Source organism: Echeneis naucrates, chromosome 3 (genome assembly GCF_900963305.1).
Source record: "Echeneis naucrates chromosome 3, fEcheNa1.1, whole genome shotgun sequence".
NCBI classification, from domain to species: Eukaryota; Metazoa; Chordata; class Actinopteri; order Carangiformes; family Echeneidae; genus Echeneis; species Echeneis naucrates.
In genome coordinates this window covers 14,207,307-14,235,251 of record NC_042513.1, presented here as the reverse complement: position 1 = coordinate 14,235,251, position 27,945 = coordinate 14,207,307, and the positions used below count along the sequence as shown (strand labels likewise).

Sequence of the window (27,945 nt, the reverse complement as noted above, 5' to 3'; positions counted from 1 at the left end):
GATCCAAAGGCCCGTGGCTATGAGTCGTGAACGAATCAGCCACTCCTACACGGAGAATATGCGCCTGTGGCGCGCATGCGCGGAGCAGATGATTTGTTGTTCTCGACTCCTACAAAAGATTGTTCAAAATGAGCGACTCGTTCACGGACGACACAGCCCTCGTCGGTTCACTTCCGGGGGATGTTAACTGCAAAAGGGAAGACCATCCTTCTTCTGCTAACGAGCCACCACCTCACTGGCATCACTATTACATCCTCGATTTTGCGACTTTCACGCCCACTGTCGTTGAGCAGAGAGCCGGTGGCGCCTCGTCTCTGCTCGGAAAGGGACGTCCCACTTGGTCTTCACGCTAACGGGCTAACGTTCAAGTCGGGCGGACTTCCTCCGAGCGTCGGCGTTTCTACGACGAGGTTAGCCGGCTAACATTAGCCCCGTCATTGATTTCACCTTTCAATAATGTCGGCATCGACGCAAAGTGTCCAGTGTACAGGCGTTTCTGTTAAATGCAACGCAGCGACAGAATTTATTTATCTTCCGTATCGCACGCGAGCTTCTAGCTCAATTATTGTGAGTGTTGCTAAGTAACCTCGGCTACCTTAATAAACGGCTAGCTAGTTAGCGTCGGATTAAATGGTCGTAAAAGATGCTGGAGCTCCCCGGATGAATTAGATGTTGAGCTGATTTGGCGGTAAGCAGGAATATTGATGTTAACTCGGCTCGGCTAAAGTGCAAAGAGCCATTTTGTGGCTGCTTTGAAAAGGGCCCATGTCGTGACGCGCTCCTCTCGGGCTTTGACTCTGAAAAAATGTTTTGTCGGGTTTCATTAGGATAAAAAGTTTTAGTGCTTTAGACCAGGCCTTTTGTGCTGTTTACCTCTTTGTGGTCTGGAGCGAGAAAATGCATTGTAATTTACTATTTTCTCTCTTGTGTGGTTTGTTTGGGTTTGTTTTTTGGTAATAGAAAATTAACCATAACAGGAATTTGGGTCTGGAAAAAGCCTCCATATTGATCTGATCCAAGTCTTAACATTGCAAAAAGCAAAATCCCCATTTCCAAGCTACAATGAGGAGATTGTTGAGTTTAAGGAAAGTGGTCCAGGTAAGACAGCTAGTAAAGGGCAGTGGCTAATTTCTGTCTCAAACCTGTGCGGCAGGTGGGTCCAGCTGGTTCTGTGGTTTTTCAGGTTGAGCTAGTCTACTGTGGTCTGGATCTAGGAACTCCAGCAAAGACTCTGTTGGGTGTCCCCATTGAACAGATGTCTTTTCAAATGTGATTTGATGAAGAAAGAGCAGTGAAATTGCATTTTTGTGTGTGCGTTTTCACAAAGTAAATGTCTCGCATTGATTTAGTGCTCATCTTCATAACTGAGAACAGCATCACAGCAGAGCAGTATGGATGACCCATTCCAAACTGCCATGTCAGGTGATGGAGGAGGAGTACTGTAAACACCAATGGTTGTATGTTTTTAGAATCACAAATTGTACGCAATATATCAACTTGTGTTGATGGAAATGTACTCTTACTTATGTCAGGATCTTTTTATTTTAATCCCTTTCTCTTCCTAAGCTTCCTCTCATCTTCCCTGTCTTCCTTGTCCTGCAGCTGGCGGGTCTTCATCCCATCCTGCCCAACTACCTACTCAGGGGCTTCGCACACTCAGTCCTTGTAGCTCTGTCTGTCTGCACAACAGCTGAATTAGACCGGCCTAACGCCTTTCTCCAGAGGCAGCAAGCAGCCAAAGCCAATGGTAAGCTCAGCAAAGGGATCTTAGTGCCACGTGTTCTGGAGAGTGGGTGTGCTGCCATCCAATATCAAGCCAACAAGTATTCAGTGGGAGGTAAAGGGCCTCGACACGGAGCCTCAAAGCTAGTGATGCCCGGATCCATGCCGGCCAGCAGCAAGGCTCGGGTGTACACCGATGTCAACACACAGAAGAACAGGGAATATTGGGACTATGATGCACATGTGCCAAACTGGAGGTACAGTTGAACGGGTCACATACACAAAAATCAAAGTATTTAGAGGTAGCAGTATCATGGGGTGTTCTGACTGTTTTCATCCATAATACATCAAAGTAATGTGAAACTGATGTGAAAACTGAGCAAAAACATGAAAATACTGCAGAATACACAAATTAATTCAGTGGGGTCCAAAAGACAACAGAACTAGTGAAGTATAGTTTTCACAATTCTGAGATTTTTTTTGCTCATCATTGATTTAATTGAATGAGTAAATAAACAAACACCTGAAACTTTAGTCTTATATTACAACCCTATTACATGTAAGGAATATAACAGCTCAAAACTTCACAACATTCATTAAACCAGCAAAAAATTATGAGAGATCATTTAAATCTAAAGTCTCAGTAAAAACCGCTAAATCCACCTCCATATTCACCAAAGGTCAAGGTGGTCAAATGGTATGTATTATCTGACCAATGACCAAAAAGACAAACTGGTTCAGTTTAGTTATAAAAAAACTAAAATAATAAAGTCATAAATTCCTAATTTACTATCAAAATTAATCATTTGAGTCAATTCTGAGCTAGCTGTTTTTAACTTTGGTTTTTATCAGTTTGCATGTTATCTTACAATTATGTTAAAAGTTGATTTTAAATTACATCCAAATATCTCCACCTTTTGTCCTCAGCAATCAAGACAACTATCAGCTGGTGTGTAAACTGGGTCGAGGGAAGTACAGTGAAGTATTCGAGGCCATAAATGTGACAAGCAATGAAAAGGTGGTGGTGAAAATCCTCAAAGTGAGTCCCTGTATAGGATTTATCTCTCTATATTTTTGTAGGAGATTGTGTTGCTTGTTTTTTGTTGGGTTTTTTTTGTTGTTTTTTTTCCTCCCGTTTATAATCAGCATCCATCTTTACTTTATTTTGCAGTTCAAGATGTAAGGCTGTTGGAAATTTTATTCTATGTTTCTTTATCATCATGTTAAGTGAGCTGGATATTCAAACTGGACAATTGTAGTTTGGTATTATGTTACAGCTGTTCCCATTCACATTAAGTGTTGTTTCAGCTCCACATAAAGGAAAGTTCATATCAATAGATTTTGTTGAGTTGCAAAAGAGCAAAACATCTGCACAGCAGCTAGGGAGGAAGTAGCTTTTCATGTTGTGAAATGAAGGGTGAATATGCATGTTCTTAAAATGATGGAAGTAGAAGGAGCTCAGTAATTACTGCCATTTTATTTATTTATGTATTTTTTCAGATTAATGACAGAACAGACTCAATTTCTGGAGAAAAAAAAATAAAACACTAATCTTTATTAATAAATGAATGACAGAAAACTTTCCTCAATGAGTCAAGCTGTATGGTCATCTTTCAGAGAAGCTCAAATATCTGTGAAGGAACAGCAAGCAAAAGAATTTTGAGTACAAAGGAACTTTAATGTACTGAAACCATGATTGCAACATCTGGCATGCATCGAGGAAAACACCGAATTATTCAGCTCATTTCACGCAATCCTGTGGATATAGTCAACTGGCTTCAGCGCGCGCACGCAGTTTACTCTCCCAGGTCACTGCGGGCAGTGAGATTTAAAAAAAAAAAAAAAAAAAATCACACAAACCTTTATCCTGTCCATCTCAGTTTATTAGTTACACCTAGCTGAAGCTGTTATGGTCTCCACCAGTCCTGCAATCAATCCTGCTCCATTCTCCAATCTGGATTTTTTTTTTTTTTTTTTTTTTGGTCAGCCTCCAAATAAGATGTTGTCCAGCCTCACCATACGGGGGGCTCTGCTCCAAGATGATCAGGCAGGCAGGTCCCGGTCACTGTATCAGATTATCATACTAAGAATTAAAGTTACTGACTTTAAATGTCAATAAATTATTGTTCTGAGGAGTTGTGGTTTTCTTTTCCTCTTTTACTTGATTGTCAGCCATGAAAAAGGTGTTATGCACTTGGCAGTACTGAGTGTTGTGGTTTTTGGATTGGTTTGTTTGTTTGTTTGTTTTTTAAATACTATTAGTATTTGAGTTTTTCTTCTACATGTGGATTGCTGTGTTGAACTTTTTTTTTTCTTTTTTTTTTTTTTTAATAAATTTATTTTTATATACACAGCCCGTCAAGAAGAAGAAGATCAAAAGGGAAATCAAAATTCTTGAAATCCTTCGCGGGGGAACCAACATAATCCGGCTCGTCGACACTGTCAAAGACCCAGTGGTGAATTTAAAAACCCTCAGTCATCGTGCTGCATGTCTGCCTGCTCGTAGTGATAATCCAGTCCTGCTTGTAACTGTACATGTGTGTGAGTCTGTGTACATATGGGTGTTAGACTGTGTGGCGTGTGAGTGCCCAGTGATTATGGATCTCCACCTACCTGCCGTCCACCTCAGTTAAGCCTTGTGTTGTCCTCTCTTTGCAGTCCAGAACACCAGCGCTTGTCTTTGAGTGCATCAATAACACAGATTTTAAGGTATTTTAGTTTGGCTGACATCATACATGCAGAACTACCAGCAGAGATACTGTCCACGCGAACGCATTGATATTCATCATTAATACTGCGCATAACCACCAGTTGATGCTCTTCATGCACAGTCTAGTTGCACTTAAATGTTTTTTCATCGAGCATCTTTTATCTGTTTGACAGGAGCTTTACCAGAAGCTGACAGACTATGATATCCGTTACTACATGTATGAGCTGCTCAAGGTAAAAACATTGACAGAAGTTATTTAGTGAACTTAACCTCAGATCACACGAGGCTGAAGTCATTACTGCTGTGATTAATTGGCACTAAAATTTGTTTCTTTTGGCAAAATGCGGTTTTTGTGTTTCAATAAGAAGTACCTATGACCAACACCTAATCATAATTTATCAGACACAGCACTCCCTGTTTCAGAGGTCTACGATGAGGATTTGTTGCTATTCTTAATTCTAAATAGAGAATTGCTTTCTAAATCAGTTAATAGTTGGAAGTTTCTTCTTCAAAGTGCTCAATTTGTCCAGAATTAATCTGAAATATGTTGAGTAAATTTTTGTAAAAGACAAAACCAGAAGAAAATGTCATGTTTGCTTGAAAATTTTCTCTGTTTATCTATTATCCATCTCCTAAGTGGTAAAGTTATAATTGTAGTGTTAAAAATGTATCTGTGATATGGTTTTATCTTGCATAAAAGTTAATGTTAATGCTGTATCACGTGAAATATGAGAAACAGAAACAATTGTTTGTTGGAGCGCTAAGCTAAGTAGAGGTGTAATATTTATTATGAGAGATTATTTCACCTTGTATGTTATTTATTGGCTTAAAGGCTGAGGCCTGAGCTTGTGTAGAGATGGAGACTGATGAAAAAACTGGTCTAAGACCACAAAAATTACTAATGCTGGGCAGATGATAGTTTTCGACAGTTCTGAACGTGTCTTTGTGCTGTCTTCAAGGCTCTGGACTACTGTCACAGTATGGGAATCATGCACAGAGATGTGAAACCCCACAACGTGATGATTGACCACCAGTTGAGGAAGGTACTGCTCATTCATTTCTCTTTTTTTTTTTTTCCCCTCCCCCCCAATTCTAATTCACATGGACTGCTCCAACTGTAGGACTGTAAAGCAATGATACAAATGTCCTTGTTACACTATGGACTTGTTCTTCTAACCCAGAGAATGACAGAAGTTGCTTATATGAGGATTTTACTGAAAAGATTAATCATTGATGGTCAGGGCCAAAATATCAGTCAATCTTATTAGAGGGAGTACTAGCACCAGGCTAGCTGTTTATTTATACAAGATAAACTGTTTACTGACCATATCTCCACTCAGTGCTTCCTTTTAATTTCCAGTAAAAAAGTAAATTGGTAAATAACCAGAAATGCCAAACTCTGCTCAAAGTTAAAATATGCTTGATTTCATTGGCTTCTTTTAAAACAGAACATTGATAATTATATGACTAACATAATATTACAGTAATTTTATTTGATGGTAAAATGATAGAGGAAAAAACACCACTGCATTACGTCAGAATAATGTAACTTCAGAGGTGAGACTTCAGAAAATGTCCCCAGTCTCAGTGTTCCTCTTCCAGCTGTGATGCCATCTTGTAATCTAAACCAGAATGATGTCAATTTCCTGTCTCTCTCTCAGCTTCGTCTCATAGACTGGGGGTTGGCAGAATTTTACCATCCTGCTCAGGAATACAACGTCAGGGTGGCCTCCCGCTATTTCAAAGGCCCTGAGCTGCTAGTGGACTATCAGGTACCCTGTGGTCTGATAATTGAGGGGAAAACACACATACTCTCTGAATGATCTGTTACAGTAACGTCTCCTGACTTTTTCCAGATGTATGACTACAGTTTGGACATGTGGAGTCTAGGCTGCATGTTGGCCAGCATGATTTTTCTGAAGGAACCTTTTTTTCATGGCCAGGACAACTATGATCAGGTATCCAACCAAACCAGTAGCAGAAATGGCACATTAAAGTCAGTCTGTTGTTGATGCATCCTCAGCATGTAGCTGATGTATTAAACATGCACCAATCTTGTTCCCCAGCTGGTTCGCATCGCTAAGGTTCTCGGCACCGACGAGCTCTTTGGCTACCTGCACAAGTATCACATAGAACTGGATACTCGCTTCAAAGATCTGCTGGGACAGTGAGTGTCAGCTGGGGGGGGTAAAGAGGAGAATGAATTTAACCTGAAACAAAACAGTCAACTTCACTGAGCTCAATTCATCAACATTTTAATTAGAAGCTTTGCTGTTAAAATATAAAAGCGTGTGTACATACACACACTCTGCTGGATTAAGGTAGCCAATGGGGCTTGTACATAACTTCCCTTATAACAACTCTCTTCCAGGACCTATAATTTTGTGAGTGGCCTTGTTATTTTTTATAACCTGTGTTTGCTGGCAGTCTCTTGTCAGAGTAATTCATCCATGTTGTGTAGAAGCTGCTCGATCTCATGCTTTAAGCGTCATGCTTTTAGTGTTTAACGCTAATGTTCATAAAGTCACTGAAATGTAGCTATGAGAGTGTCACATTGTGTGCTGTGGCATTATTACTTGTTTGTGTCTGAATTGTTGGTACCACACGTTAACTGTGCGGGTGTTAGTAGATGGATAGAGGAGGCAATTTGACTGTCGGACCTCATACATTGATGGGCACTGTCACAATGTGTACCCAGTTGATTCTTGTTGGTTGTTTACATCCAGACAAACACGGAAGCGTTGGGAGCAGTTCATCCAGTCAGAGAACCAGCACTTAGTGAGCCCAGAAGCTCTGGACCTGCTGGACAAGCTGCTGCGCTACGACCATCAGCAGAGGCTGACAGCAGCCGAGGCCATGCAGCATCCCTATTTCTGTAAGTGTCATCTGCACACGAAGGGACTGGCTCTCAGTCCTGTTAACATCTACTCAAAAATAGCCATGAGAAGAAAAGTAATCTTGTAAAACATATAACATAAAGCAGGTTCTAATATCGTGTATCGTTTCATTCTGACACATTTTTTGTGAATGAGGGCTGTAAAGATGGTGTGTTTAATCGGTGAATGTATAGTCATTCTAGTTCAGCTGTGTAACACTGTGCACGGTGTTAAGATGAAACATATTCCAAGAGCGTTCAGGCCATGGATGGAAAATCGGATGGTTACAGGCTCCTGGACTGCAGCCTCTGTGTGAAATGAATGTAAATGTTTCACTGACAACTGTAAGACAATGAGCCTTTTAATGTCCACACCCAAACGCCCAGTGTCTTACTGTCTGTCTGAGGCAGCGCTTCGTCAGCAGCGTCGTCCTGCTGTTGGTGACAAAGTTTGTTGTAGGCTGTTGTAGATGAAGTGGCAGTGACTGTGTCTTTGTTCCTCAGACCCCGTGGTGAAAGAACATGCTAATGCTAACACAGACAGCACAAAGGCAATAAGCAGCTCCAATGCAACATGATATCCAGAGAGCAGGTAAAACACACAGCATCATTTTGAAACATACACATCTGTACAAATTTCTTAAGCAATAAAAGTAAAGGGAAGACACTTCAAGAGATACGTTTTAATTTCTTGTTATATCTTCTGGCCTCTGAATGTCGGGACTCCTCATGCAAAATGGGACTAATCTGACCTGATGGTACTAGCAGCAGATAATGGCTAGATAGAACCTAATGCAGTCAAGTACCATAAATTGGTGAAGGTTAAATGTTGTTTCCATTCAGGGTTTTACAGATTAAACCTTGTAATCATTAGTTTATGTATGTTTCTACTAGTTTGTCTCATTTCTGTAAATGAGTGTAAAGAAAACAAATGCCTCAATGTTTAACACTATTCAACAGCAGCATATTTCCCTATCATCAAAAATCTATTACTGTAACCATTACCGTTACTAATAGTGTGTCTTTTCTTCAGGAAGAATCTTTGTTACCTCAACTTTTGACCTTTTCGTGGCAGAAACCTCTGCTTCCACATCAACAGCCATACCGGACTAAGATGTCAACTTTTGCAGCATAAACAAACTCGCACGGATTAAACTTCTCCAAAAACAGAGCTCCAGGGGAAATCTGCGCTGCTCGGTCCAAGTCACTATAATAAATCAGATCTGAAGTCAGATCCAATCCTCTCCCTCCTTCCCTCCCAACTCTACTCCCTCAACCTGTTTTTAAAATGAGCGAACTGACTGTTGGATCGGAATCAAGCCGCTGTCGTTGCTGTTCAGACACTTGTCAGTTATTGCGGTACTGTGGTGACCTGAGATCCAGTTCCAGGTTTTAGCACTGAGTGGCATGGAGGCTCTTTTCTGCTAGATAGAACAAAAGCTATATTGAAAGAGAATAAACCATTTTTATTTAAACGTGTGATGGAGTTTTCTTCACTCAGGAACTATTGCAGAGGTGGAACTCTGGATTTTTAGTCAAGTGAACAAACCTACAGTCCAGAGGTGTTAAAGTTAAACAGTAGCTCTTAATGCTGCAACTTAATTTACTCAAAAAGGTGGTGTAAAAGTTCTCGTTGTAAACTTAAAGTGATTGACAGTATATTAAAAGGCATTTAACCGGGCTGTTTCTCTTTGCAGTGCATGGACAGGTGGCAGTCAGTTTTGACTTTGATACTGAGGAAAACTTCAAAATATAAGGATTTCTAAGCAGATCCTGTGCTTGAATGAATTTTTGCTTGTCAAGGTCATCAGTGCTCTTTGCAGCGCATCATGAAACAAACCAGAGTGCTCTTCAAGTGTGTGTGTACTTTTTAATAAATAAACTGGAAAGTCAAGGCATTTTCCAGAACATAAAGTACTTGTGCAACATTCGTGTGTTACAAATAGGTGCATTCGTTTAGGGCCCAAGTTGGTGAGATCAGCAGACGGCTCAGATCTAAAACGTGTTCACTTGCTCAAATGGCTAAAATTGTAAACACAGCAGAGTAAGTTTCAATCATATAACCGTCAAATCCAAGTATTTCAAATGCATCACAGACGAGCAGTTCACATTTTGGCTGAGTGTTGAAGTTAAAAAGTGGGACTGTTGCAGTGACTGATCCTGGCCAGCACTTGTCCCTTTTCGCTGTGACCTAGTTTTTTTTTGTCTGTTAGAGCTAATTTCTGCTCACAGACAACATGGCCCATAATGAATGCCCTGAATGACATCTGACGTTTTTAGAGTCAAACACAGTAAAAAGCAGCTTACAAACACATGGCTAGCTACAGCAGATGAGCTCTACACCCATCGAAGGCACGCCCACAATACCCCGACATCCTGCTCAGCCAGCCACTCATCTGGAGGATGATGGACAGTAACTGGCTGAGTTTGGCTGCGTTTCAAAAAGCCGAGCAGTGTTTTTGAGATGCCACGTAGGCACTTTATCTAAATGTTAAAGGAACAGTTTCACATTTAGGAAAAGTGTTAAATGTTATATAAGAAGAGTCTTCAGTACAACTGGCCAATATAAAGCTAATAACCAGCTGCAGTGAGCTGAGCACTAAGACTGAGAAGAAGGGGCAACAGCCAGCCTGGCTCCGTCGGAAATGCGAGGACAACATTTTTTGCAGGAAGTAATGTACCTGCTGAGGCCATCAAGATTTCTGTTCCTGCTCAGCTTCAGATCCAGCATCAAAACATGGATTATACTGATATTGAATACTACAAACAGTCGCTGGCAGATTTCTGCAGTAAACATTAAAAGCAGTCCCTAGCTCACTTTGTCTTTCAAATTCTACATATTTATCCATATTTTCATTGAAAATATTTTGTTGGAAAAAAGTTTAATTCATACTTTACCTCAGATGGCTTTGAGTTAACAGTTTATTGTATTGCACCAAAACTTCACAGCAAAATTTTCGTGTCAGTGAAATCCTCCTTGGTTAAAAACCGAATTCTGATTTCCAATTAGTGCTGTCTGGCAGACACAGCAATGAGGGACATCAGCAAAGCCTCATTGCAGCAGAGGGCTTAAATTCTATATTCAATAAGTGCAAGTGATCATGTGAAAAAGTGCAACTAAGGTCCCAATTAGACATCTCAGGGTTTAAGGAGGTTCTCTCACACGAAGAACCTGGTCCCTGCTCTGAGAGACTTCACAGGAGCTGGTTCCACCATCAGGGAATCAGACCAGAACAGTTTGGACTGAGATGGCCTTGTTTACAGACCACATTCATGAAGGGACACAGTGGTTAAAAGGAGCATAGAGCTGAATGACCGAGGTCAGGTCGATGTGACAGACCCAGAAGGCCCTCTGAAGGAGCATTTGGGACATGAACTTGGTTCAGGTGACAATGGGCTGATTGAAGACCATCTAAGAGCGTTATCACTGACAGCAGGGAAGCCAGACCTGGATCAGGAGCTGGAGGGCTGAGTCAAGAAAAGGGTCACTGGGTCTACTTAAGATGCTGAAATAATATAACTGATCTCAACACAGTAAAAGCTGAGTTAGGGGCAGCTTGCTCAGCACAGGCAGTAGAACCCCCAGTGAATAGCTCCAAGGATCATCTGCTTGACCAGTTCAGATATGTCAACAGGACACAATGGGAAATGACAGCTGCTACAAGTCAAGCTATTTGGTCGGGAAGGTTCCTCGCTGCCACCAGAGGAGGGCAGTATTACATGGCTACAAATAAGTGTCCGATCCTCGATGGGACAGATAGCTGCTCTGAAATCACTTCCACTTCAGTATTCTAAGTGATGTGTATTTTTAACTTTTACTGGGCAAACGCTGTAAGTCTTGACAGACCTGACCTGCTGCGCCCAAACACAGTTTCTAGTCTACAGGTAAACAGTCGACTGTCCTTTTTACTTCGCTAATAAGCATAATAAACATATTTTCAGAAATGTTGAACTGTCCCTTTAACGTAGCCAAAAAACAAAAGAAGAAAACGTTTGGTTGCTGTGCAGAGGTGGGAGCTCAGGAACAGGTCACAACACAGTAGCATACTGATATCCAAAGACCACCAAGGACACTAGTAAGACAAAAATAACAGCTGATTATCGCCTTAGGAACACTGATATTTGAAAACCTGCCTGGGGAATATTTGAAGTTCTGACTGGGTCCATTGGCACTTGATATTTTAAAGATTCATGGCCTCAGTTGCCATTTCCCCTGGGCTATGAAATAGCATGTCCTTGGTGTCCTTTTTAAAATGCAAACAATCTAAGGCATAAAAAATCTTAAAAAAAGAAGATAGAAAGCTAATACCAGAAGCATTCAGTCTGTTCTCTCAAAGTAAAAAACCTTAAATACTTGCATAAATAAAGCATGTGATTATGAATTATGCTTCAAGCTGTACGTGACATGTTAGCAGTGTCACGTACAGACCATGGGTGCAGTGATTATGTATGAGTCTACATATATCATGTTGGTTATATCGTAGAGATGCAATATTGAGGTAACTTCATAGTGGGAGTATATGCAGGTGGACGGGGAGGGGCACTTGAACTGCAGTAGGCTCTGTGAAAAAGCTACATAAACATGCATCGGACAAAAGTGAAAATATAGATAGAGGTGTTAGTGTATATGTCCCTTTTTGTTCAAGTTTTACAAAAAAAAAAAATTGCTCAAATAAAGCTTCTACTGGATACTGGATGTTTCACATGAGATTCAGGGCACCACGCTATACAGTACGTGTAACAGCATCCTCCAGGTCTTCTTCTTCTGGGCTCCAGATGGTGTGGGGACAGTCAGGGAAGCAGATGCTCTAATGTCGAGTCATCCAGTTCGTTGACAGCAACAATGTGATCCAGGTGTTGGAGGTACCGCTCCGGGTCGCGCATAAAGTGTGGGATCCTGGTCCTGTGAAGTACAGCCAGATGTCTCAGCCTCTCCACGTCTTCGTAAGAGACCTGCAGAGGTAAAGGAGGCAGTGTGTCAGTAAGGTCCAGGCTAAAGGTATACGTGTCACATGCTCACAGCCTGTACAGTATGCAGAAACCGAGCCTTAAAACCAGCCATCAGGACCTGCGTAACTTTGTGATGTCACAACAAAGTGACTGCTTGAAGGCCAGACCACCTGGGCCCACCATCAAGCCTTGTGCGCTTTAATTTCTCAGTGTTTGCCTGAAAACAGCCAGCCTGTTAGTATGAGAGGCCTGAGATGAGCCTTTTCCTTTCCCCACTCTTACTTAGGGAGATCCTCTGCTTCCTATGCTAAAGGAGATAAAAATAGGAAGCGTATAAGCTCCTTTCATGATCACAAGTCTAATCACCACATTAGTGCGAGGCTGATTTTTTTTTTTTTAAATCACCTTAGTGGCCTGCAGCAGAAGTAACTGTCCAGAAAGTCATTCTACATCTGCTCCCTTTTAATTCATCCACAACACTACAAATCTCACATTTCATCTCATTTCATTATCTACGCTGCTTGTCCGTCAGGGTCGCAGGGTCACAGGGGGGCTGGAGCCAATTCCAGCTAATGTTTCGGGTCAGGACGGGTTCACCCTGGACTCAAACTTCAGATTTTAATGGTTAATTATTTTGTATTTTTTAGACTTAATATGGCATTGGTTTCATGTTGCACTGATCCCGATGCTCTTATTAGCACTTGCTTTTTTATGTACACTCCTGAAAGGTGATATAGAAATAAAGTTCACATGCAGCTCTGCGTGGTTGATAAAGTCCCTTATTTGAATGAGTCAATGCTGACCTTTCCTAATGATGTCAACATCTTGAAATCGATGGCCCGTCGATGGCGAAGAATCCTCAGGATCCCATCCAGGTAAACTTGATCTTTACTGAAGCAACCTGAGACAGAATGACACAACAAGGAGACTGAAAGGAGCAGTTTACACACACACCCACAGTCATTAGCATAGATAGGCAGAGAGATAGACCTGAAACTACGATGAATGACTGAGTTATATCATTTTCTGATGACCTTTCATTTCTTTCTTTTCTCCTCATCAGGGGCAGGGTTGTAATAATACCATACTTTACCTGGCATTTCTATTCTCGAAACAACCATTGATTTCAAACTGACTTCTTGTATTTGTTGGATTGATACAAAGATACTCATTGGCCATAAAATCTAGAATTTCGGTTTGTTTTTAAAATCAAACCTTGGTCCCCGTGTGTGTGTTTACCAGGTTGTGAGGTGTCCGTCTGTCCCCTCTTGGCCCTCAGACAGTACTCCCAGCGGACGCCTGGATCCTGGACGAAGCGCGCAATGTGACTGAAGAGCTGACTGAAGCTCATGCTGGCTGCGTGATACACCGTATAGTAGAGCAGAGCCGCACGCCACAGGTAAGGCTGCTTCCGTAGCAACACACTGTGCAGGCTGGCAAGGCCCTCCTCAGTGGGATTGGCTGGCTTGAGGCCAAACTGCTTCCTGCCTTCTGCGGTTGCCCACGGCTGCAGGTTGTTGTTAACGCCTCGTAGATAATGTGTCCCTGAGGAGATGACACACATTTGAATCAAACTGAATTCGGTAAGTAATTAACAGGAAATGCAACTTTAGAAACCTTTATTGTCCCGGGATACTTATTCTGTACTTGGGTTGCAACTGATCAAAGTATAACGATAAGTTATATGGGCTATTTTGATTGATTGATTTTTGATTTTTTTTTTTTTTTTTATCTGTTACAAGACACCTCAACCTACAAATAAATGCAAAGAAACACATTTATTTTGTGGAAGTGGCAAGAAAAAAAAAAAAAGAGCAAAAACGACCGTTCCAGCTGTAATCATGGTCCACCGCTTTCCTCTACACTTGAATATCTCATTACATCACATCACAGGTATTAATCTGCAGCTGTAACAGCCTCCACTCTTGGATGTTGAACTTGGAAAGGATTTACTCCCATTCTGCCCCAAGACCTCCTGAGCCACAGCCATCCTGAGTATTCAAACCTTTGGACATATTAACCACATCTTTTTTTTTTTTTTCATATTTATTTATCACGTCCAAATGTGAGGGGAAGTTACCGATCTCATGCCTGAGCATCCCCTCCAGCCAATGCTGTCGAGCCCCGGCCAGGTTGATGGTCAGAGTGGGGCGGCAGCTCTCCACCACCATCACTGCCTGAGACAGAAGCTCGTCAGACAGACGCACCACAACCTGAAGACACAAGCAAAGATGCCATCACTGCCACCATCTTCACTATCTTTGACAATTCATTCTTTATTTTCCAGACATTGCATCCTTTTTGGTTTGCATGGTACTCATCCAGTCTGAGCGAGGAGTGTCTACCTGAGTTGAACAGCAGCTTTCTAACAGTGTTGATGCCTTCAGGGACGAAGTGTCACATTTGTCATGTTCAGCAGTGATTTTTTTGTTTGTTTTTTCATCTATGTCAAATTTAACTCTCACTCCAGCCTAATTGTTTTAAATCAGTTGAACGTGTACCTCAGAGTGACCTTTATGATTAACCGTTTATTCAGAACACTTATTTGAAGCCATACATTAAGGGGATATTGTATAGATGAGTCGCTGTGCTAAACACATAGATTTGACATGTCTAAATTTAGATCAACTTAATTTGGCAGGTCCAGGCTAAAAATGCAGGAGGCTTATATATTTCCCTAATCCAAAGCACTGCACTCACCTCTCCCACACAGCCCTCTCTCTGCAGGTATTTGCGCACAGCAGCCCAGACCTGACTTTTAGGCAGCACGCTGCCTCCCGTCACTTCCTCAAAGTTCTCATAGGAGCCAAACTTCCTCAGTACGCACTCCATGATTCCAACCGCCTGCAGAGAGACAGACAGCATTTTGTCATCGCCGTCATCATCACCATCACCATCGTCATGTGAAGGCAGAGGTTGCCTTGGATCTTTGATCCTGACATACTGCACCTGTTCCAGGAAGAGGCCCGAGCCCTCCTGGTACTTCTCCAGAACACTTCGCGGCTCAGGCTGCGCATACTCAAACTGAGGCTCATACTTGTAGTCCGACTGAAAGAAATTCTCCTTCTCTTGCTCCAAGTTAAGAGGTCTGAGGGCGACCAGCAGGCATGGTCTGGAAGGCGTAGGCCCTGTTGTGGACCCCAGCCCTTTAGCTATGTGCGGCAGGGAGGTAGCAGGTCGCATTTGCCCCTTGCCGCACCGTAGCCCCAGGGAGTAGTTGACTGAGCAGGTGCTTTCACTGCGACGCATCCAGCCTCCTGCACCCAGGCTGGGGCTGGTCAGGCTGCGAGCTGGGGGTGAGGGGGCAGCAAAACCACTGCGCCAAGGAGGCTGCACAATCCGCCTGTCCGTCATCTGCTCCTGAGACCCTCTCAGGCGCTGGGGCGTCATCTCCAAGCTGAGAGGGCGGCGGAGTGGTGGTCTGGGCGTGGACTCACCTTTTAATGATGATGACCTCCTATCTACCTGGCTGCTGTTTGTCTGGGCCGGGAGTCCATTATGGGACACCTTCTCTTTCTTGGCAACATTGCTCCTTTTGGCTGTCAGTCTTGTGGTGGTTTTTGGTGGATCTGCTCGGACATCTGGCCCCAACAAGCTCCTCCTCCTCCTATTGCTTTCACCCTCAACCTGATCCATGAAGACTTCACGTGAGTCCAACACCATCACCACGACTGCTACGCCTCAGGCTGCCCCCTGCTCCTGCCCTGACACTGCTAACAGAACAGAAAGATTGTTGTTTACCGCTTATCAATGATTGAGCGTGAGAGATAAATGGGGGTGGTGTTGCTCTGCTGCCTGCTGCTGATGTGAAACCTGGATTACCAAAATGCTTTTTGATATACAATCAAGAATCAACATACCAATATACAATATGATCACTATATTTTCAACCCCTTGACCCCTGAATTTATTTACAGTTGTATTAAAAAAAATTATTATTAACCCAGCATTGGGGGAATAAATACTCTATCGCACATGCATTCTGGATGAAAGCAGTTTGATGTGAATTTGCGATAAAAAATACGGCAAACAAATTAACATGAAAAATACTGCATCTGATGCCAAAGCCTCTGTATAACCATAATATGTTAAAAAAAAAAAAAAAAAAAAACATACTTTCAATCATTTAGGAAGATATTGCAATTTGAGATGGAAAGGCCATTTTTGCTTTTATTTTCACATTGAAATTTTAAGTTGACATCATGTCTCTTTATTTCTGGGGAACATGAGGTATCTGACACCATAACATCCAAAGTGCTAATAATTCAAAATAGTGCTTTGACATATTTTAGCTTTATTAAAAACATAGCAGCTCCTGCAATTTGGATATTGTGCCTCATCAAATTACAATTTCAATTAACAGTGCAGCCCAAACACTTATAACATCATAGTCAGAGAATTGAAAAAAAGAGACACAAGGCCAACACAAGGAGTGTGGGAGTTCTGTCTCAGTATATATTCATAACTGCACCCAGATAAGTGGTACAAAAGTGAAGAATGAATTAATGCATTTTTAAAATTAAAAAGACAGACAGTAAATTAAACTTACACTTTTTGTAACTGTTGCTGATGTTTTCAGTGGACTGTGAGTACTGAGCTTCCTATTATGGTTTTTATCCAGGGATGGGAACTCTGGTGTTTTGAGGTTTTAACTTATTGTTTTGTGCAGCACAAAGCCCATTTAAAGGGAATAAAATGCCAGAAGACACAAATGTGCCTGCAATTTTCCTTGCTGAGGGAATAACAAAGGGTTTTCTTATCTTATCTTGTTTTTCTTCCAAGAACCCAAAGTTAGCATTTTATTACCTACTGATAGGTCATGGAAAGTGTCCTTTACGTAGCTGCTTCCAGTGAAAATGTGATTTTTGCTTTAAAGAAAAAGATTTTTTTTTTTTACATTTTATCTGGATGACTAGACGACCTGGGGGGTTGCGGGGCCCAGAGAAAAGGTTTTCCCCGGGTTTCCTCAGGAGGCTGTTTGTGCTGGACTGCCCATCGCGTCTGAGGCTCCAGAGGACCAAATGTCCCTCCGTGTTCCCCAAACAGTGACCTTAAATTAGGTGGACACTGTCTCATCAAGTGTCCACACAGACGGCAGCACTAACAATAGAAGTGATCCGGCAGTGATTCATTCCGTCAGTTTTAGCCTTTAACTCCAAACACACAAACACACAAACACACAAACACACCAACACTTACCTCACACCGGCTCCGGCTCCGGGACTTGTGCTGAGGGACTGCGGGTCTCGGCCGCCGAGCGGAGGAGCCGGTCCTCGGATAGCGGTTCAGGGCGGAGCGGGGCCTGGAGCTGCTGCCCGGGCCGGCCAGGAAGCGGCGGCTGAGTTGGAAGATATGACGCGGCTCGCACTTCGAGGTCCGCCGTGAGTGACGTAGCAGACAACGCCATCACGTACGGCACGCAGGAGGGGGGTCGCGGAGGGGAAAGACGACAGGAAACGGCCGTCGATGTGTTTGTTTTGTTTGTTTGTTTGAATGTGTTTGATTTGTGTATTTTATCTGTCCTCTGTTGTTTTGCATAAACCGTACAAAGGCTTGGACGCACCTTCCCATTCAAATGAACAGGAAAGTGTGTCCAAACTTTTGGCCTGTGCTTTAGATGCAAATGCTTTATTTTTAATTATATATAGTTGGATTATATTGATCAGTGCTGAGCTTCAGGAACAGTCCTCATCGTCCGACAAAGGTGGCCCTTGTGCTCATTTTCAACCTTTGATCATTTTTTCAATGTTGCTTTTGGTCTGAGTTTATTGGAGTGACAAAATGAAGACAGAAAACATGGGCAATAAGATATTTGAGAGTGTTAGAGGCTTTGGAGCTGATTTCAAATGACCACTGACTAAAATAACGAGAAAAACTCTATCAGATAAAGACAGAAATTTCAAATCACCTCAAGAACAACACAAATACGTCTTTTCTGTCTTGATGTTCTCTTGGATAATAATGGTTTGCAGACAAACGCTGATATTTTTACACCATTTGACCTCAAACCTTTTAAAATCAAGAATCCTTTACAGATCCCTGACAGAAATTAGACCACTAGATTTTTTTCTTTTCGATTGTTTATTTCAGTGCTTGAAGGCCGCTCTTTCAAATAATCATCTGTTAATCAATTATCATGAAAAAAATGTTTCCCCTTTTTGCAGGGGATACCTAAAAACTCCTATCAGTCACCTGCATCGACTGGTTCCATGATTAGTGTTTTGGTTTTGGTGTCCCAGCTTCAACCACCAACACTTATAAACATTACAACATGATTTTAGAGAGTAACGGTGTGCATGTGGATCAGGGGAGGGCCATGAAGTTTGAACAAATTACTATGAATTAAATTTTGAGCTATAATCCATGTGAGGAGCAAACACCAAAGCCTCAGATGGACACCACGTCAAAAAAAAGCACAGCAGAACATGTTTGTACTTCCGTCTGAGTGATATTTTTATAAACCTGCTTTCTTTTAGTGTTATTGAATCCATCTTTTGTCATCTGCTGTGTGTCACTCAAAGTTTAAAAGCGGGACAGATTACAGAGCAGAGAGCGACCTTGCCCTACTTTGTGTTTAACCTTGTTGAAAAACTACAGTATGTCTGACTGCCCTGAGAATTACTGATTTTTATTGGATGCATAGCCTTAATTGTCCCATGGGGAAATTTGTTTTCACAATCTGTCACATTGAGCAAACTATTGAACAATACACATACCAATGCACGAAACATCACCAAACATTGAACACATGAGAAGCACTCAGGAGGGCTGCTGCGTCTATACAGGGTTATTGAGGGAGGTTGTCGAGTGCTGAGCTGGCAGACGGGACAAAACATTTGTCTCCATCTCAGGGTCCGGTATCTGCCACCAGAAGGCAGCGGTGTGGCGTGTGGGTGGAGCGGGTGGTCAGGGTTGCTGGTTATTGATTGTGCGAGGCGTGTGACTGCTCTGTGGTTGAGGTCTGTGAGGCCGGGTGCAGTTATGGTTGATTATCTTGGATGAGTTATGTGTTATTTTGGTCAGGTTGTTCCTGTTGGTTAGGGTTAGGTTCATGTCGTAGAAGCAGAGGATGCTGGTGTACAGTGGTGACAAAAGGTGGGGGGTAACAGAGAGGGAACGGATGACATGGAGTCTCTGCTGGGACCTTTTGTGAATGTCTGTGATGTGTTGATCAAATGTCAGTTTATTGTCTGTTGTCAAGGTATTTGAAGTGACTCACCTGTTCAACTGTTTGAGTAGACCTGCTTGAAGTATGTAGTGACTGGTGAGGGGCTGATGCAGTCATTTGTGTATTACAGTTCATTTATTTGTGACCAAACTTGCATGTCCTTAATCTGTGATCTATTAAATTCACATGTTCCCTAATACCATACGCACACACAAGCACACCAGTTAGATGTGTGACCAGGTTAGTTAAACATTTGCAGTTGAGCCCTCACTCACTCACCTTCATCCGTTTTATCCCTTATCCCAGCTCACATTGGGCGAGGGGCCATCGCAGGGCCAACACACACGGAGAGACAAACAACCACTCACACTCGCATTCACACATACGGTCAATTTAACGTCGCCAGTTAATGCCAGTACATGCATGTCTTTGGAGGAAACATACAAACCACTACGCTGCCGTGCTGCCCTGTTAAGCCCTAAGCTTATTAAACAAACTTTCTGGTGTGATCCTGAATGAGCTCATTGACTTTTTCTAACACTTGTGTGCAGTATACAAAGACTTTGACTTTTGAACTGCAGTGGTGTGGCGCTGGAGTCGGGTGTGATTAATAACTCACCTTCGACGCAGCTGGTCTTTGCTACAGACTTTGGGTGATTTATTTGTGTGTGGGCCATCATCACACCTCTGCAACATTTTGTGTGATGTTTTTAAATGCGAGTATTCAGGAGAAAACCACAAGAAGATATGATTGTTCTTTTATCATCCTTTTAGTTTTACATATCCTCTCTCCACTTTCTCCCTGGAGCTCCAGTAGCAACAGGTAAACCAGTTCAGCAGAGAGGATCTCAGTCTTCCTTCTGATTGGAAGAGTTGGGCTTTGAGTGACCCAATAAAAAAAATCCAGCAGATATCAGGTAAACACTTGGAGAAGCCAAATCCTACAGTGCTGGATGGGGGGGTCAGGTGGGTGGGGTTTGGGGTGTGGCTGTGGGTGGTCAAATAATAACAAAGCTCCAGAGTGCTGACGGCTGGTTTCAAGTCTCAGTTTCTGGATACCGACTGTGAGAATTTCTCTGTGGACTGATAGCTTTGATCATTTCACAGTATCAATACAGAAACTAGACCTGATTTACAATCAAAGAAGGCATGGATGGTCACCTTTCAACTTTGTGGAGCTTTAAACCATTTATGATACTGGAGTGCACATCAAGACTTTGGTACATGAATTTTGTTATTTATGTAATGCATTGTCAATAATATCAAGAACTTGACTGATGAATATGGCGTATGGATTACTGAACAAACACTTAAACCTCCTAGATGAAGCAATATTTGTTTTTCTTTATGAAAATGCACTCATTTCAATTTATTACCATAAATACACACAAGGTGCTTCTCCCACCTATTGTCTCATAATCTATTCATGTCTGGGCTCAGGTAAACATGTTGGCAAATTCAAATATTCAAATTGAATTTGTTTATGAGGAATTATTAAAATTTATACTCAATCATTTTGAGTCAATAACAATAAAACCTATTCAAAAGCTTTTAAATGAGAAATAAACTTGAATATGATCTAACAAGTGTACTGTGAAGGTTTTTCTACCGTTTACCTGTTAACCTGTTTACCTGTTGTTGTGACAAAATGTTTGGTCTCCAGAATATAAAAAAATAAATAAATCTCAAATCTGAAAAACCTGAAGCGCTCTAATGTTGTGGTTCAACAAAAAATCCATTACAGGAAGTGTGAGTTTGTATAGTAGGAGGATGAATGGTAGTGCTTTATTTACAACTCCCAATTATTCTCCCTGTCTAAAGGGTTTTACCACCATCATCATTATCAGCTTGGAGAAAAGGAAAAAAGGAAAGCACAGACACACAAAAAAGTGGCTTTTGCTTTGTACACGCATGATGTGCTTCATGTCAAAAAAGAAACACATCATGTAAAAATGCAAAGAGACTGTATTTGCTTACAGCAGAACTGTAGGTGTTGATTTTACAGTATATAAAATGTATTGTATCAGTTAATACTAATTATTTATATTATGAATAATCTTAGGGTGGCACAGTAAATGGTGGTTAACGCCGTTGACGCCTATGCCAAATTTCTTGACTTCACCATGACCTCTGTCCTTTGACCTAGACACAGAAAGAAAGTCCAGAAAGTGTGTCAAAACAATTAAGGAGATAGAATACAGCCCCAAAGTGACACAAAATGGCGTAAAAAGCCTCAAAACCTCCAGTTTGCAATTTGTCTATCACCATCTTGATTTGTTTGAAACCACAGAAGTCAACATTTGAGGGAGGAGGAGTGAAGGAAAGATATGACTTACTGTGAACTCTGTCCTCTCAATCAAACTGTAACCACACTGCTAATTTATACCCTGCTATAGGTCTATTCTAAGCTGGAACAAAAATGGCCAATATTATTTGCTAAAGAAGATTTGAACGTGGAGACCGAAACCATAAACCCACTGAGGAAATGTTTACTGATACACACAAAAAAAAAAAGAAATTAAAATCAAGTGAAGGAGCTTTACCCTAATTGGTTCAAACAAGCTTCTTGAAAGTGATTTTGATGATAAAAATGAATGTATCCATCCTGAAACCTGCGTTTCACCTTCAAGCTCTGGCGCCAGAAATAATGTGGTAAGTGACACCACAGTCACAAAAGAAATCGGATTCAGTTTCTGCTACTTTGGGAAAGCGTTGGTTGATCAGGTTCTTCCACTTCCATTTTTACAGCTCCCAACACAACTCTAGTTTCACTGATGACTGTTTTTGCTGTCACCCTCCTCTGTGTGTATATGTTGTGTATGTGCATCCTGCTTCATCTCCACCTGTCCCAAAGGCGTGAAGAGGCACTTCAGCCCGGGGTGCTCTCGATCATTAGTTTTTTGTAGTTGAGCTATTTTCTGTGTTTGCTTTGGACTGCTTGTTCTTCTTCGTAGTGTCTCCTCTTCTTTGGGTTTGTTTTCACCATCTCAGCCTGTTCACCAGTTTCCTTCCTCATCCTCCCAGCTAGCCTCCAACATCCATCACCATAACCATCCTCCAATATACACTTCTCCTTCTTCTGCATCTGAATGAAACAAGGTTTACGTGACATTTCACACAGATTTCTTATTATAATGACGAAGTCATCTGTAGATACAGTTGAAGGCTGCTAAAATGTATCTATTGAAAATGAAAATGGGACACAGGGCGTTAACACCTTTTTGTAAGCTGCATACGCCATCAATCTTTGCAGAAAGCACCGGCCTCCAAACTAAGTAAACATGTCCACGGTAAGCTGTTTCTCAGATGATAAGAATTTGATAGATGTGTCTTTGAGAGAGATGTTGGAAAGGCGGGGCCTGTGCCCAAGTTTAAAAAAAAAAAAAAAAGCGTACACACACATGAACAATACTTCAACAACAATAACATGGATAACAAGTACCCACATCAAGCGTGTTGGGCAGCTTCAGCCTCAGAGCCGAAATTGCTAAATAACTGAGTACTGACACCCAAGAGGTGATAATAGACCATTTGGGACAGACGATAAAATATTAAGTGCTGTGCAGCGGCCGAATGGAGGCAAAGCCATCTACTATACTTGCCTCTGATAAAATCCCATTGGTGTCAGGTGGAATGTGATAACAGAAAGACAGAAGGAAAAGATTCCCTCTCATATACATATTTTATTCATCACAACCGCACCTGAAACACATTCTTCGTTAACTGTGAGAGTGACAAGGTGAGGAACATAAGGAATCAATGAGGTCAGAGGACATTTATGGAGTGTATTTAAATGGTTGAAGGTAATTAAAGAAGTCAGTTTTTCAGTTTCTGTCCATTTCTTTGTGTGTGTCACTTTACACAAAATAACACTGCACAAAATCCGCAAAATACCACATGCACATAAACACATCAGTGACAATAAAGTAGTACATTTGCTGACGTAAAAATGGGAGAAATAACTAGAATACAGCTTTGTCTCAAATTTCTAAGAATTGTTGGTGTGATAAAGGAGTAACAGCTCAGCTTTTGGCAGCCCCCAGGCGGGTGAGTTTTTCATTGGCTTTAAAGCAAAAAAAAAAAAAAAAAAAAACCAACATGCAAACCGAGAGGCAGCGCAAACAAAGGTGTGGCTTCCCTACAGGTAATACACGACATAATGCCATAGTTACTATACGGAGCAGGGAACTCACAAGGCTGCCTGAGACCGGAGCATGTCTGACAAGCAGCCAGAGCCAGGAGCAATGATTGCAAATACATAACAGACCGGCCAGACAGACAGTACGGCTTGACTACAACTGAATCCTTGCATTAACTTTTTAGTGGAGCTACATTTGAAAATTGTTTTAGGAACTGGATTTTTTGAGGGAGGACAAAGGTAAGTGTTTTTTCTTTTTCTTTTTTTTTTTAACATTTTGTATATTTGATGAAGACGCAAAAGGAGGAAGGGTAACTACAAGCAGAGCTAATGATGCTTTGCATGCTTGTTTTTTTTTTTTTATGCCTATACATACATATAAAGCTAAGATATTACAGACAAAACATGACCCTTTTTAATGAGTTGGCTTTAAACAATCCAAGCCCCTGTTGTAAATAACATTTTCATGGCTACAAAAACTGTCAACATATCTGTTTCCTCTTCACGACTCATTTCACAGTCCTCTCTTTTGTCTCATCCAGGGTCATGGTGGGAAAATGGCAGAAGTAAAGAGATGGTGCATTTTTTCACGGCGCTGTGGCTTTTTCTTCATTTTGGTGTTAGCAGTTGTTTTGTTTTTCTCAAGCACAGACATGGGGTCAGTGCCAGATGACTGGAATCCTAAACAGTGGATTCAGTCTCAGGCACCCAAATGGTTGATGTCATTTAAAATTAAGAGCCAGAAGGTTGACCCTTCCAACATGACAGTGTTATGGGCTGTCAGCCCAGCGGCGACATCTGAACTGACCTCCACCACTTCAACTACCGATACTATTTCTGATGCTGCCACTGACGTTACACTGGAAAAGAAGTCTTTAGCATTTCTACAAAATGAAAGTATCACCGCAGCACAGGTGACAGAAACAGCTGCAAAAAAACCATCTACAAATGCCTCACAGGTGCTCCACACACTGGTTCCTTACGTGTCTCCGGGATGGTACTTAGTGGAATACCCTTATAAATACCACTTCATTGTAAACGAGCCACAGGAATGTAAGCAGCACAAACCTTTCCTGGTCCTGATGGTGCCTGTTGCCCCCCACAACACGGCGCATCGGGACATAATTCGCAAGACGTGGGGAGGTGAGAATCCAGTACATGGAAAGATGGTCAAGTTATTCTTCCTGGTGGGACTAGGCACCAGAGAGGGAGCGAAACAGGTCCAAGAGCAGCTGTTTCAGGAGAGCAAGGTCTACCATGACGTGATCCAGAGTGACTTTCTGGACTGTTACAAGAATCTGACCATCAAGACCATGGTGATGCTGGAGTGGCTGGACATGTACTGCTCCAGCGCCTCCTATGCCATGAAGGTTGATTCAGACATGTTTCTCAATGTGCCCAAACTTATCAACATGTTGTTACATGCTCCAAAGACAAACTACATGACCGGACTGATTGCGCAAGGAAGTGTAGTTCAGCGAGATCCAAGCTCTAAATGGTACTTACCTGTCAACATATACCCTGAATCCCAGTACCCACGTTATGCTCTGGGTCTGGGGTATGTTTTAACTTTAGACCTCCCTAAAAAGCTTGTGGAGGCATCGAGGCATGTTAAAGCTGTTTACATTGAAGATGTGTATTTGGGACTGTGTATGCAGCACTTGAAGATCCCTCCAACAGATCCCCCAGACTGGAATTATTTCCATGTCTTTCCCCTGCAATACAGTCGATGTGCCTTCTCCAAGATAATCGCCACCACAATTCAAGAAGACACTGACCGTATGCAGATTTGGAAAGACTTCACAAAGCCAGGGCCAAGCTGCTGACAGGACATACTGATCACCCAGATTGGCTGAAGGTATAGCACAATAAATCTCCTCATCTCGTTTAAGTGTTAAACAAGGTCCTCTGTCACACTGAGCTCAGCCTGCTGCTCTATATGAACTTTTGATTGTTATCCAGCTACCCAGTGAAATTCATGATTCTTTAGCTAGCAAAGGCAGATGCAGTGAACGAGCTCAATGTGAGATAAATTAACTGAAAAGGTACCTCAACAAACTTACATCCGGTGCTATTATAATAGCAAAAATAGAGCTAAAAGGGCAAGATGTATATCCCCTCAAATGGATATTTAATAAAAGTGCTTTTTTTATTAGATATATTTTAACTTTTCTCAGAATGAATGAAATTAAATGACACTTTATGAAAGACTTTGTCAGACTTGGGGTATGATGGACTGACTATCTGCTAATCAATTTGTGGAATAAAAGAAGGTATCATTAAAACTCTCTATTTCCTATGTGAATGGACATTTTGGAAGGAATAAGAATCCAGTTACATCATGTCCCCCCCACCCCCCCCAAAAAAAACAACTTTTTAGTTCCTCATGCTCCTCCGTTTGTAAGTGTTGTTCAACATGCAGAAATTGTGTTTCTAAGGAAGTTTGATGAATGCTGGCATGAAAAGAAGAGAAAGGTGGAAGCGTTGCAACAACGTCACAGTTGTTGGATATAACTGAGTGGTTAAGAAGCTATGAATTAAAATGAGTAATCACATTGTCAATAAATAACAAAATTGGATGAACTGGTTTTGTGCCTTTATTAGTTTCATGACTTGATTAAATGCTTTGGTTCCATCTAAACAATTTTTGGTTTTGGTTTTCATGATTTTATCCATTAAAAGCACATATAACACAGATGCCTTTACAATTAAATTCTTTTTGGATTTTTTTATTTATAAAATGAAGTCAGGATAAATGAAATTCAAATGTATTTATTATTTTTAATTTATTAATGACAGCCTGTGTTTTGTTTTGTTTCTTTTTCGTCTCCTGATCGGTTGCTGACGGTGAAAAGCTGTGAGGTGAATGAGCTGCTTGATTCTTGTTGTGCTGCAGAGACGCCATGTGGCTTTTCTGTGCACTACAACTGAATGACTCCCCACCTTTTTTTTTTTTAAATGAAATTATAAATGAACAGATGGGTGCAGAGAATTTGACCTTATATCAGCAATCCTGTCAATTTGAATATGAAGACAGATACAACTCTGCTTAAGTTTTACTTCAGATGAATGTTGATCTCATCACTAACCCTTTCATTTCTCATTTTTGCATGCAATGGGCGTGAAAATAATTCTCTAAGTCAAGCAATCTTTATCAGTCAATCAATCAATCAATCTTTATTTTATCAATTTATTGTGCTTTTTTTTTTTTTTTTTTTGCTCTTTTAGGCACATGCCAGCTAAGCAGTCAACAAAGGCTGATAAAATCTGTTTTATGTTTATAATGTTAGGGGTATCAATGACTCATGCATTGTGCTAATAAAAGAAAAGTAAAACCTGGAGACACCACATCTAAAACCTGATTGTGAGATGGAATGAAGGAATGTGAAAGTACACTGCATTGTAATACAGTCAGCAGCACTACAACAGGAATTATTGTGCATGTGCAGACATGTTGGTAAGTCAGCAGGATTAACAACAAAAAAAAGCCTATAATTGTAAGTATACACCCAGCAATTAGTCTGTGATGTTAAATTCAGGTCTTCTCATCCAGGTATTAAGTACAAATGTTGGCTACTGGATTGTCTCTTTTCTGAAACTACTATGATATCCTCACCCTGAGGGGATGTGAAGAAATGTCTGAGCATTACATAGTTTCAGTGAGAGATACAGGCTACATTTGTGGACTATATGCTGTGGGGTGCTGGGGGGACAACACATGACAGCATATAACAATACGCTGGCAATAACCGACTGATAAAAAAAAAAAAAAAAAATGGCACATGCACTAGCAGGAACCACGCCACAACAACATGTTGTTGGAATATTTAATGATAGATTTAAGCACTAGCGAAGAGGTGGAGGGTGATGCCTGGCAAGGTGGGCTGGTAGTCTGGCGCGAAGAGTCTCAGTGTTTTGGTTCCGTTTTGGCTGTGTTCTGCCCGAGCTGCAGCGATAACCCCCCAGGACCAGGAATGAACCTGGAGTTAGTGGGAAGGGACGAGATTAGCAGGATTAGGGTAGGGATGGAGGGATGAGGGAATGAAGGGGTAGATTGGTGAAGGGATTAGGGAATCAGAGGATGAAGGCATGGATGTTGAGGGGATGAAAGGCTGGTTGGGTAAGAATGATGAGGGTGAGGTGGGTTGGAAAATCAGAGACAAAGAGAGCAGGAAGGTGTTGATATAGCGAGGCCTAGTAGTTGGTAGTGTGCTTGAGTAAGGTACCACAAAGTAAGGTATCTGTAGTTCTTATTAATTAAATATATGCAAGATGAGAATGAACAGTTATTTCACATTTTGTTTTTAAATGAACAGGAATTAATTTATAAAACTCTATATATTTTTTTGGTTGAGACAGAAGTGTGAAAAAACCAAAAACAA

The 27,945-nt window shown here is 41.4% G+C and overlaps 3 protein-coding genes across 4 annotated transcripts; 2 read left to right on the top strand and 1 right to left on the bottom strand.

Annotated features, from left to right (window-relative positions):
• Positions 1-701: 701 nt before the first annotated feature.
• LOC115040771 (casein kinase II subunit alpha'-like) lies at positions 702-9,215 on the top strand. The gene is made up of 13 exons (XM_029497793.1): positions 702-1,422; positions 1,603-1,979; positions 2,650-2,761; positions 4,077-4,178; positions 4,381-4,431; positions 4,606-4,665; positions 5,392-5,475; positions 6,094-6,204; positions 6,289-6,390; positions 6,499-6,599; positions 7,159-7,307; positions 7,812-7,899; positions 8,341-9,215. The coding sequence occupies exons 1-12, from the start codon at positions 1,396-1,398 to the stop codon at positions 7,883-7,885; spliced, it is 1,350 nt and encodes a 449-aa protein (XP_029353653.1). The 5' UTR covers positions 702-1,395; the 3' UTR covers positions 7,886-7,899; positions 8,341-9,215.
• On the bottom strand, positions 8,996-17,586 carry kiaa0895l. Of its 2 annotated transcripts, none has more exons than XM_029497791.1 (7): positions 17,457-17,586; positions 15,207-15,970; positions 14,958-15,101; positions 14,338-14,470; positions 13,497-13,802; positions 13,061-13,158; positions 8,996-12,260 (listed from the first exon to the last, which is right to left on the bottom strand). In XM_029497791.1, the coding sequence occupies exons 2-7, from the start codon at positions 15,918-15,920 to the stop codon at positions 12,099-12,101; spliced, it is 1,557 nt and encodes a 518-aa protein (XP_029353651.1). In that variant the 5' UTR covers positions 15,921-15,970; positions 17,457-17,586; the 3' UTR covers positions 8,996-12,098. The 2 variants fall into 2 exon arrangements, with proteins under 2 accessions (XP_029353651.1, XP_029353652.1); XM_029497792.1 differs by having other exon boundaries at positions 15,207-15,967; positions 17,457-17,582.
• A 6,045-nt stretch (positions 17,587-23,631) lies between these two features.
• On the top strand, positions 23,632-26,086 carry LOC115041325 (beta-1,3-galactosyltransferase 1-like). The gene is made up of 2 exons (XM_029498702.1): positions 23,632-23,803; positions 24,106-26,086. Exon 2 carries the CDS (start codon positions 24,121-24,123, stop codon positions 25,387-25,389), a length of 1,269 nt encoding a protein of 422 aa, XP_029354562.1. The 5' UTR covers positions 23,632-23,803; positions 24,106-24,120; the 3' UTR covers positions 25,390-26,086.
• Positions 26,087-27,945: the final 1,859 nt, after the last annotated feature.

Excerpts from the sequence above, each read along its gene's own strand:
- LOC115040771 (XM_029497793.1), top strand. The coding sequence starts at position 1,396 with ATGACCCATTCCAAACTGCCATGTCAG. Across the intron at positions 6,600-7,158 it reads TTCAAAGATCTGCTGGGACA|ACAAACACGGAAGCGTTGGG; the intron begins GTGAGTGTCAGC and ends GTTTACATCCAG. Across the intron at positions 7,308-7,811 it reads CATGCAGCATCCCTATTTCT|ACCCCGTGGTGAAAGAACAT; the intron begins GTAAGTGTCATC and ends TTTGTTCCTCAG.
- kiaa0895l (XM_029497791.1), bottom strand. The coding sequence starts at position 15,920 with ATGGTGTTGGACTCACGTGAAGTCTTCATGGATCAGGTTGAGGGTGAA. Across the intron at positions 14,471-14,957 it reads GAGAGGGCTGTGTGGGAGAG|GTTGTGGTGCGTCTGTCTGA; the intron begins GTGAGTGCAGTG and ends TTGTGTCTTCAG. Across the intron at positions 12,261-13,060 it reads TGTTGACATCATTAGGAAAG|GTCTCTTACGAAGACGTGGA; the intron begins GTCAGCATTGAC and ends TTACCTCTGCAG.
- LOC115041325 (XM_029498702.1), top strand. The coding sequence starts at position 24,121 with ATGGCAGAAGTAAAGAGATGGTGCATTTTTTCACGGCGCTGTGGCTTT.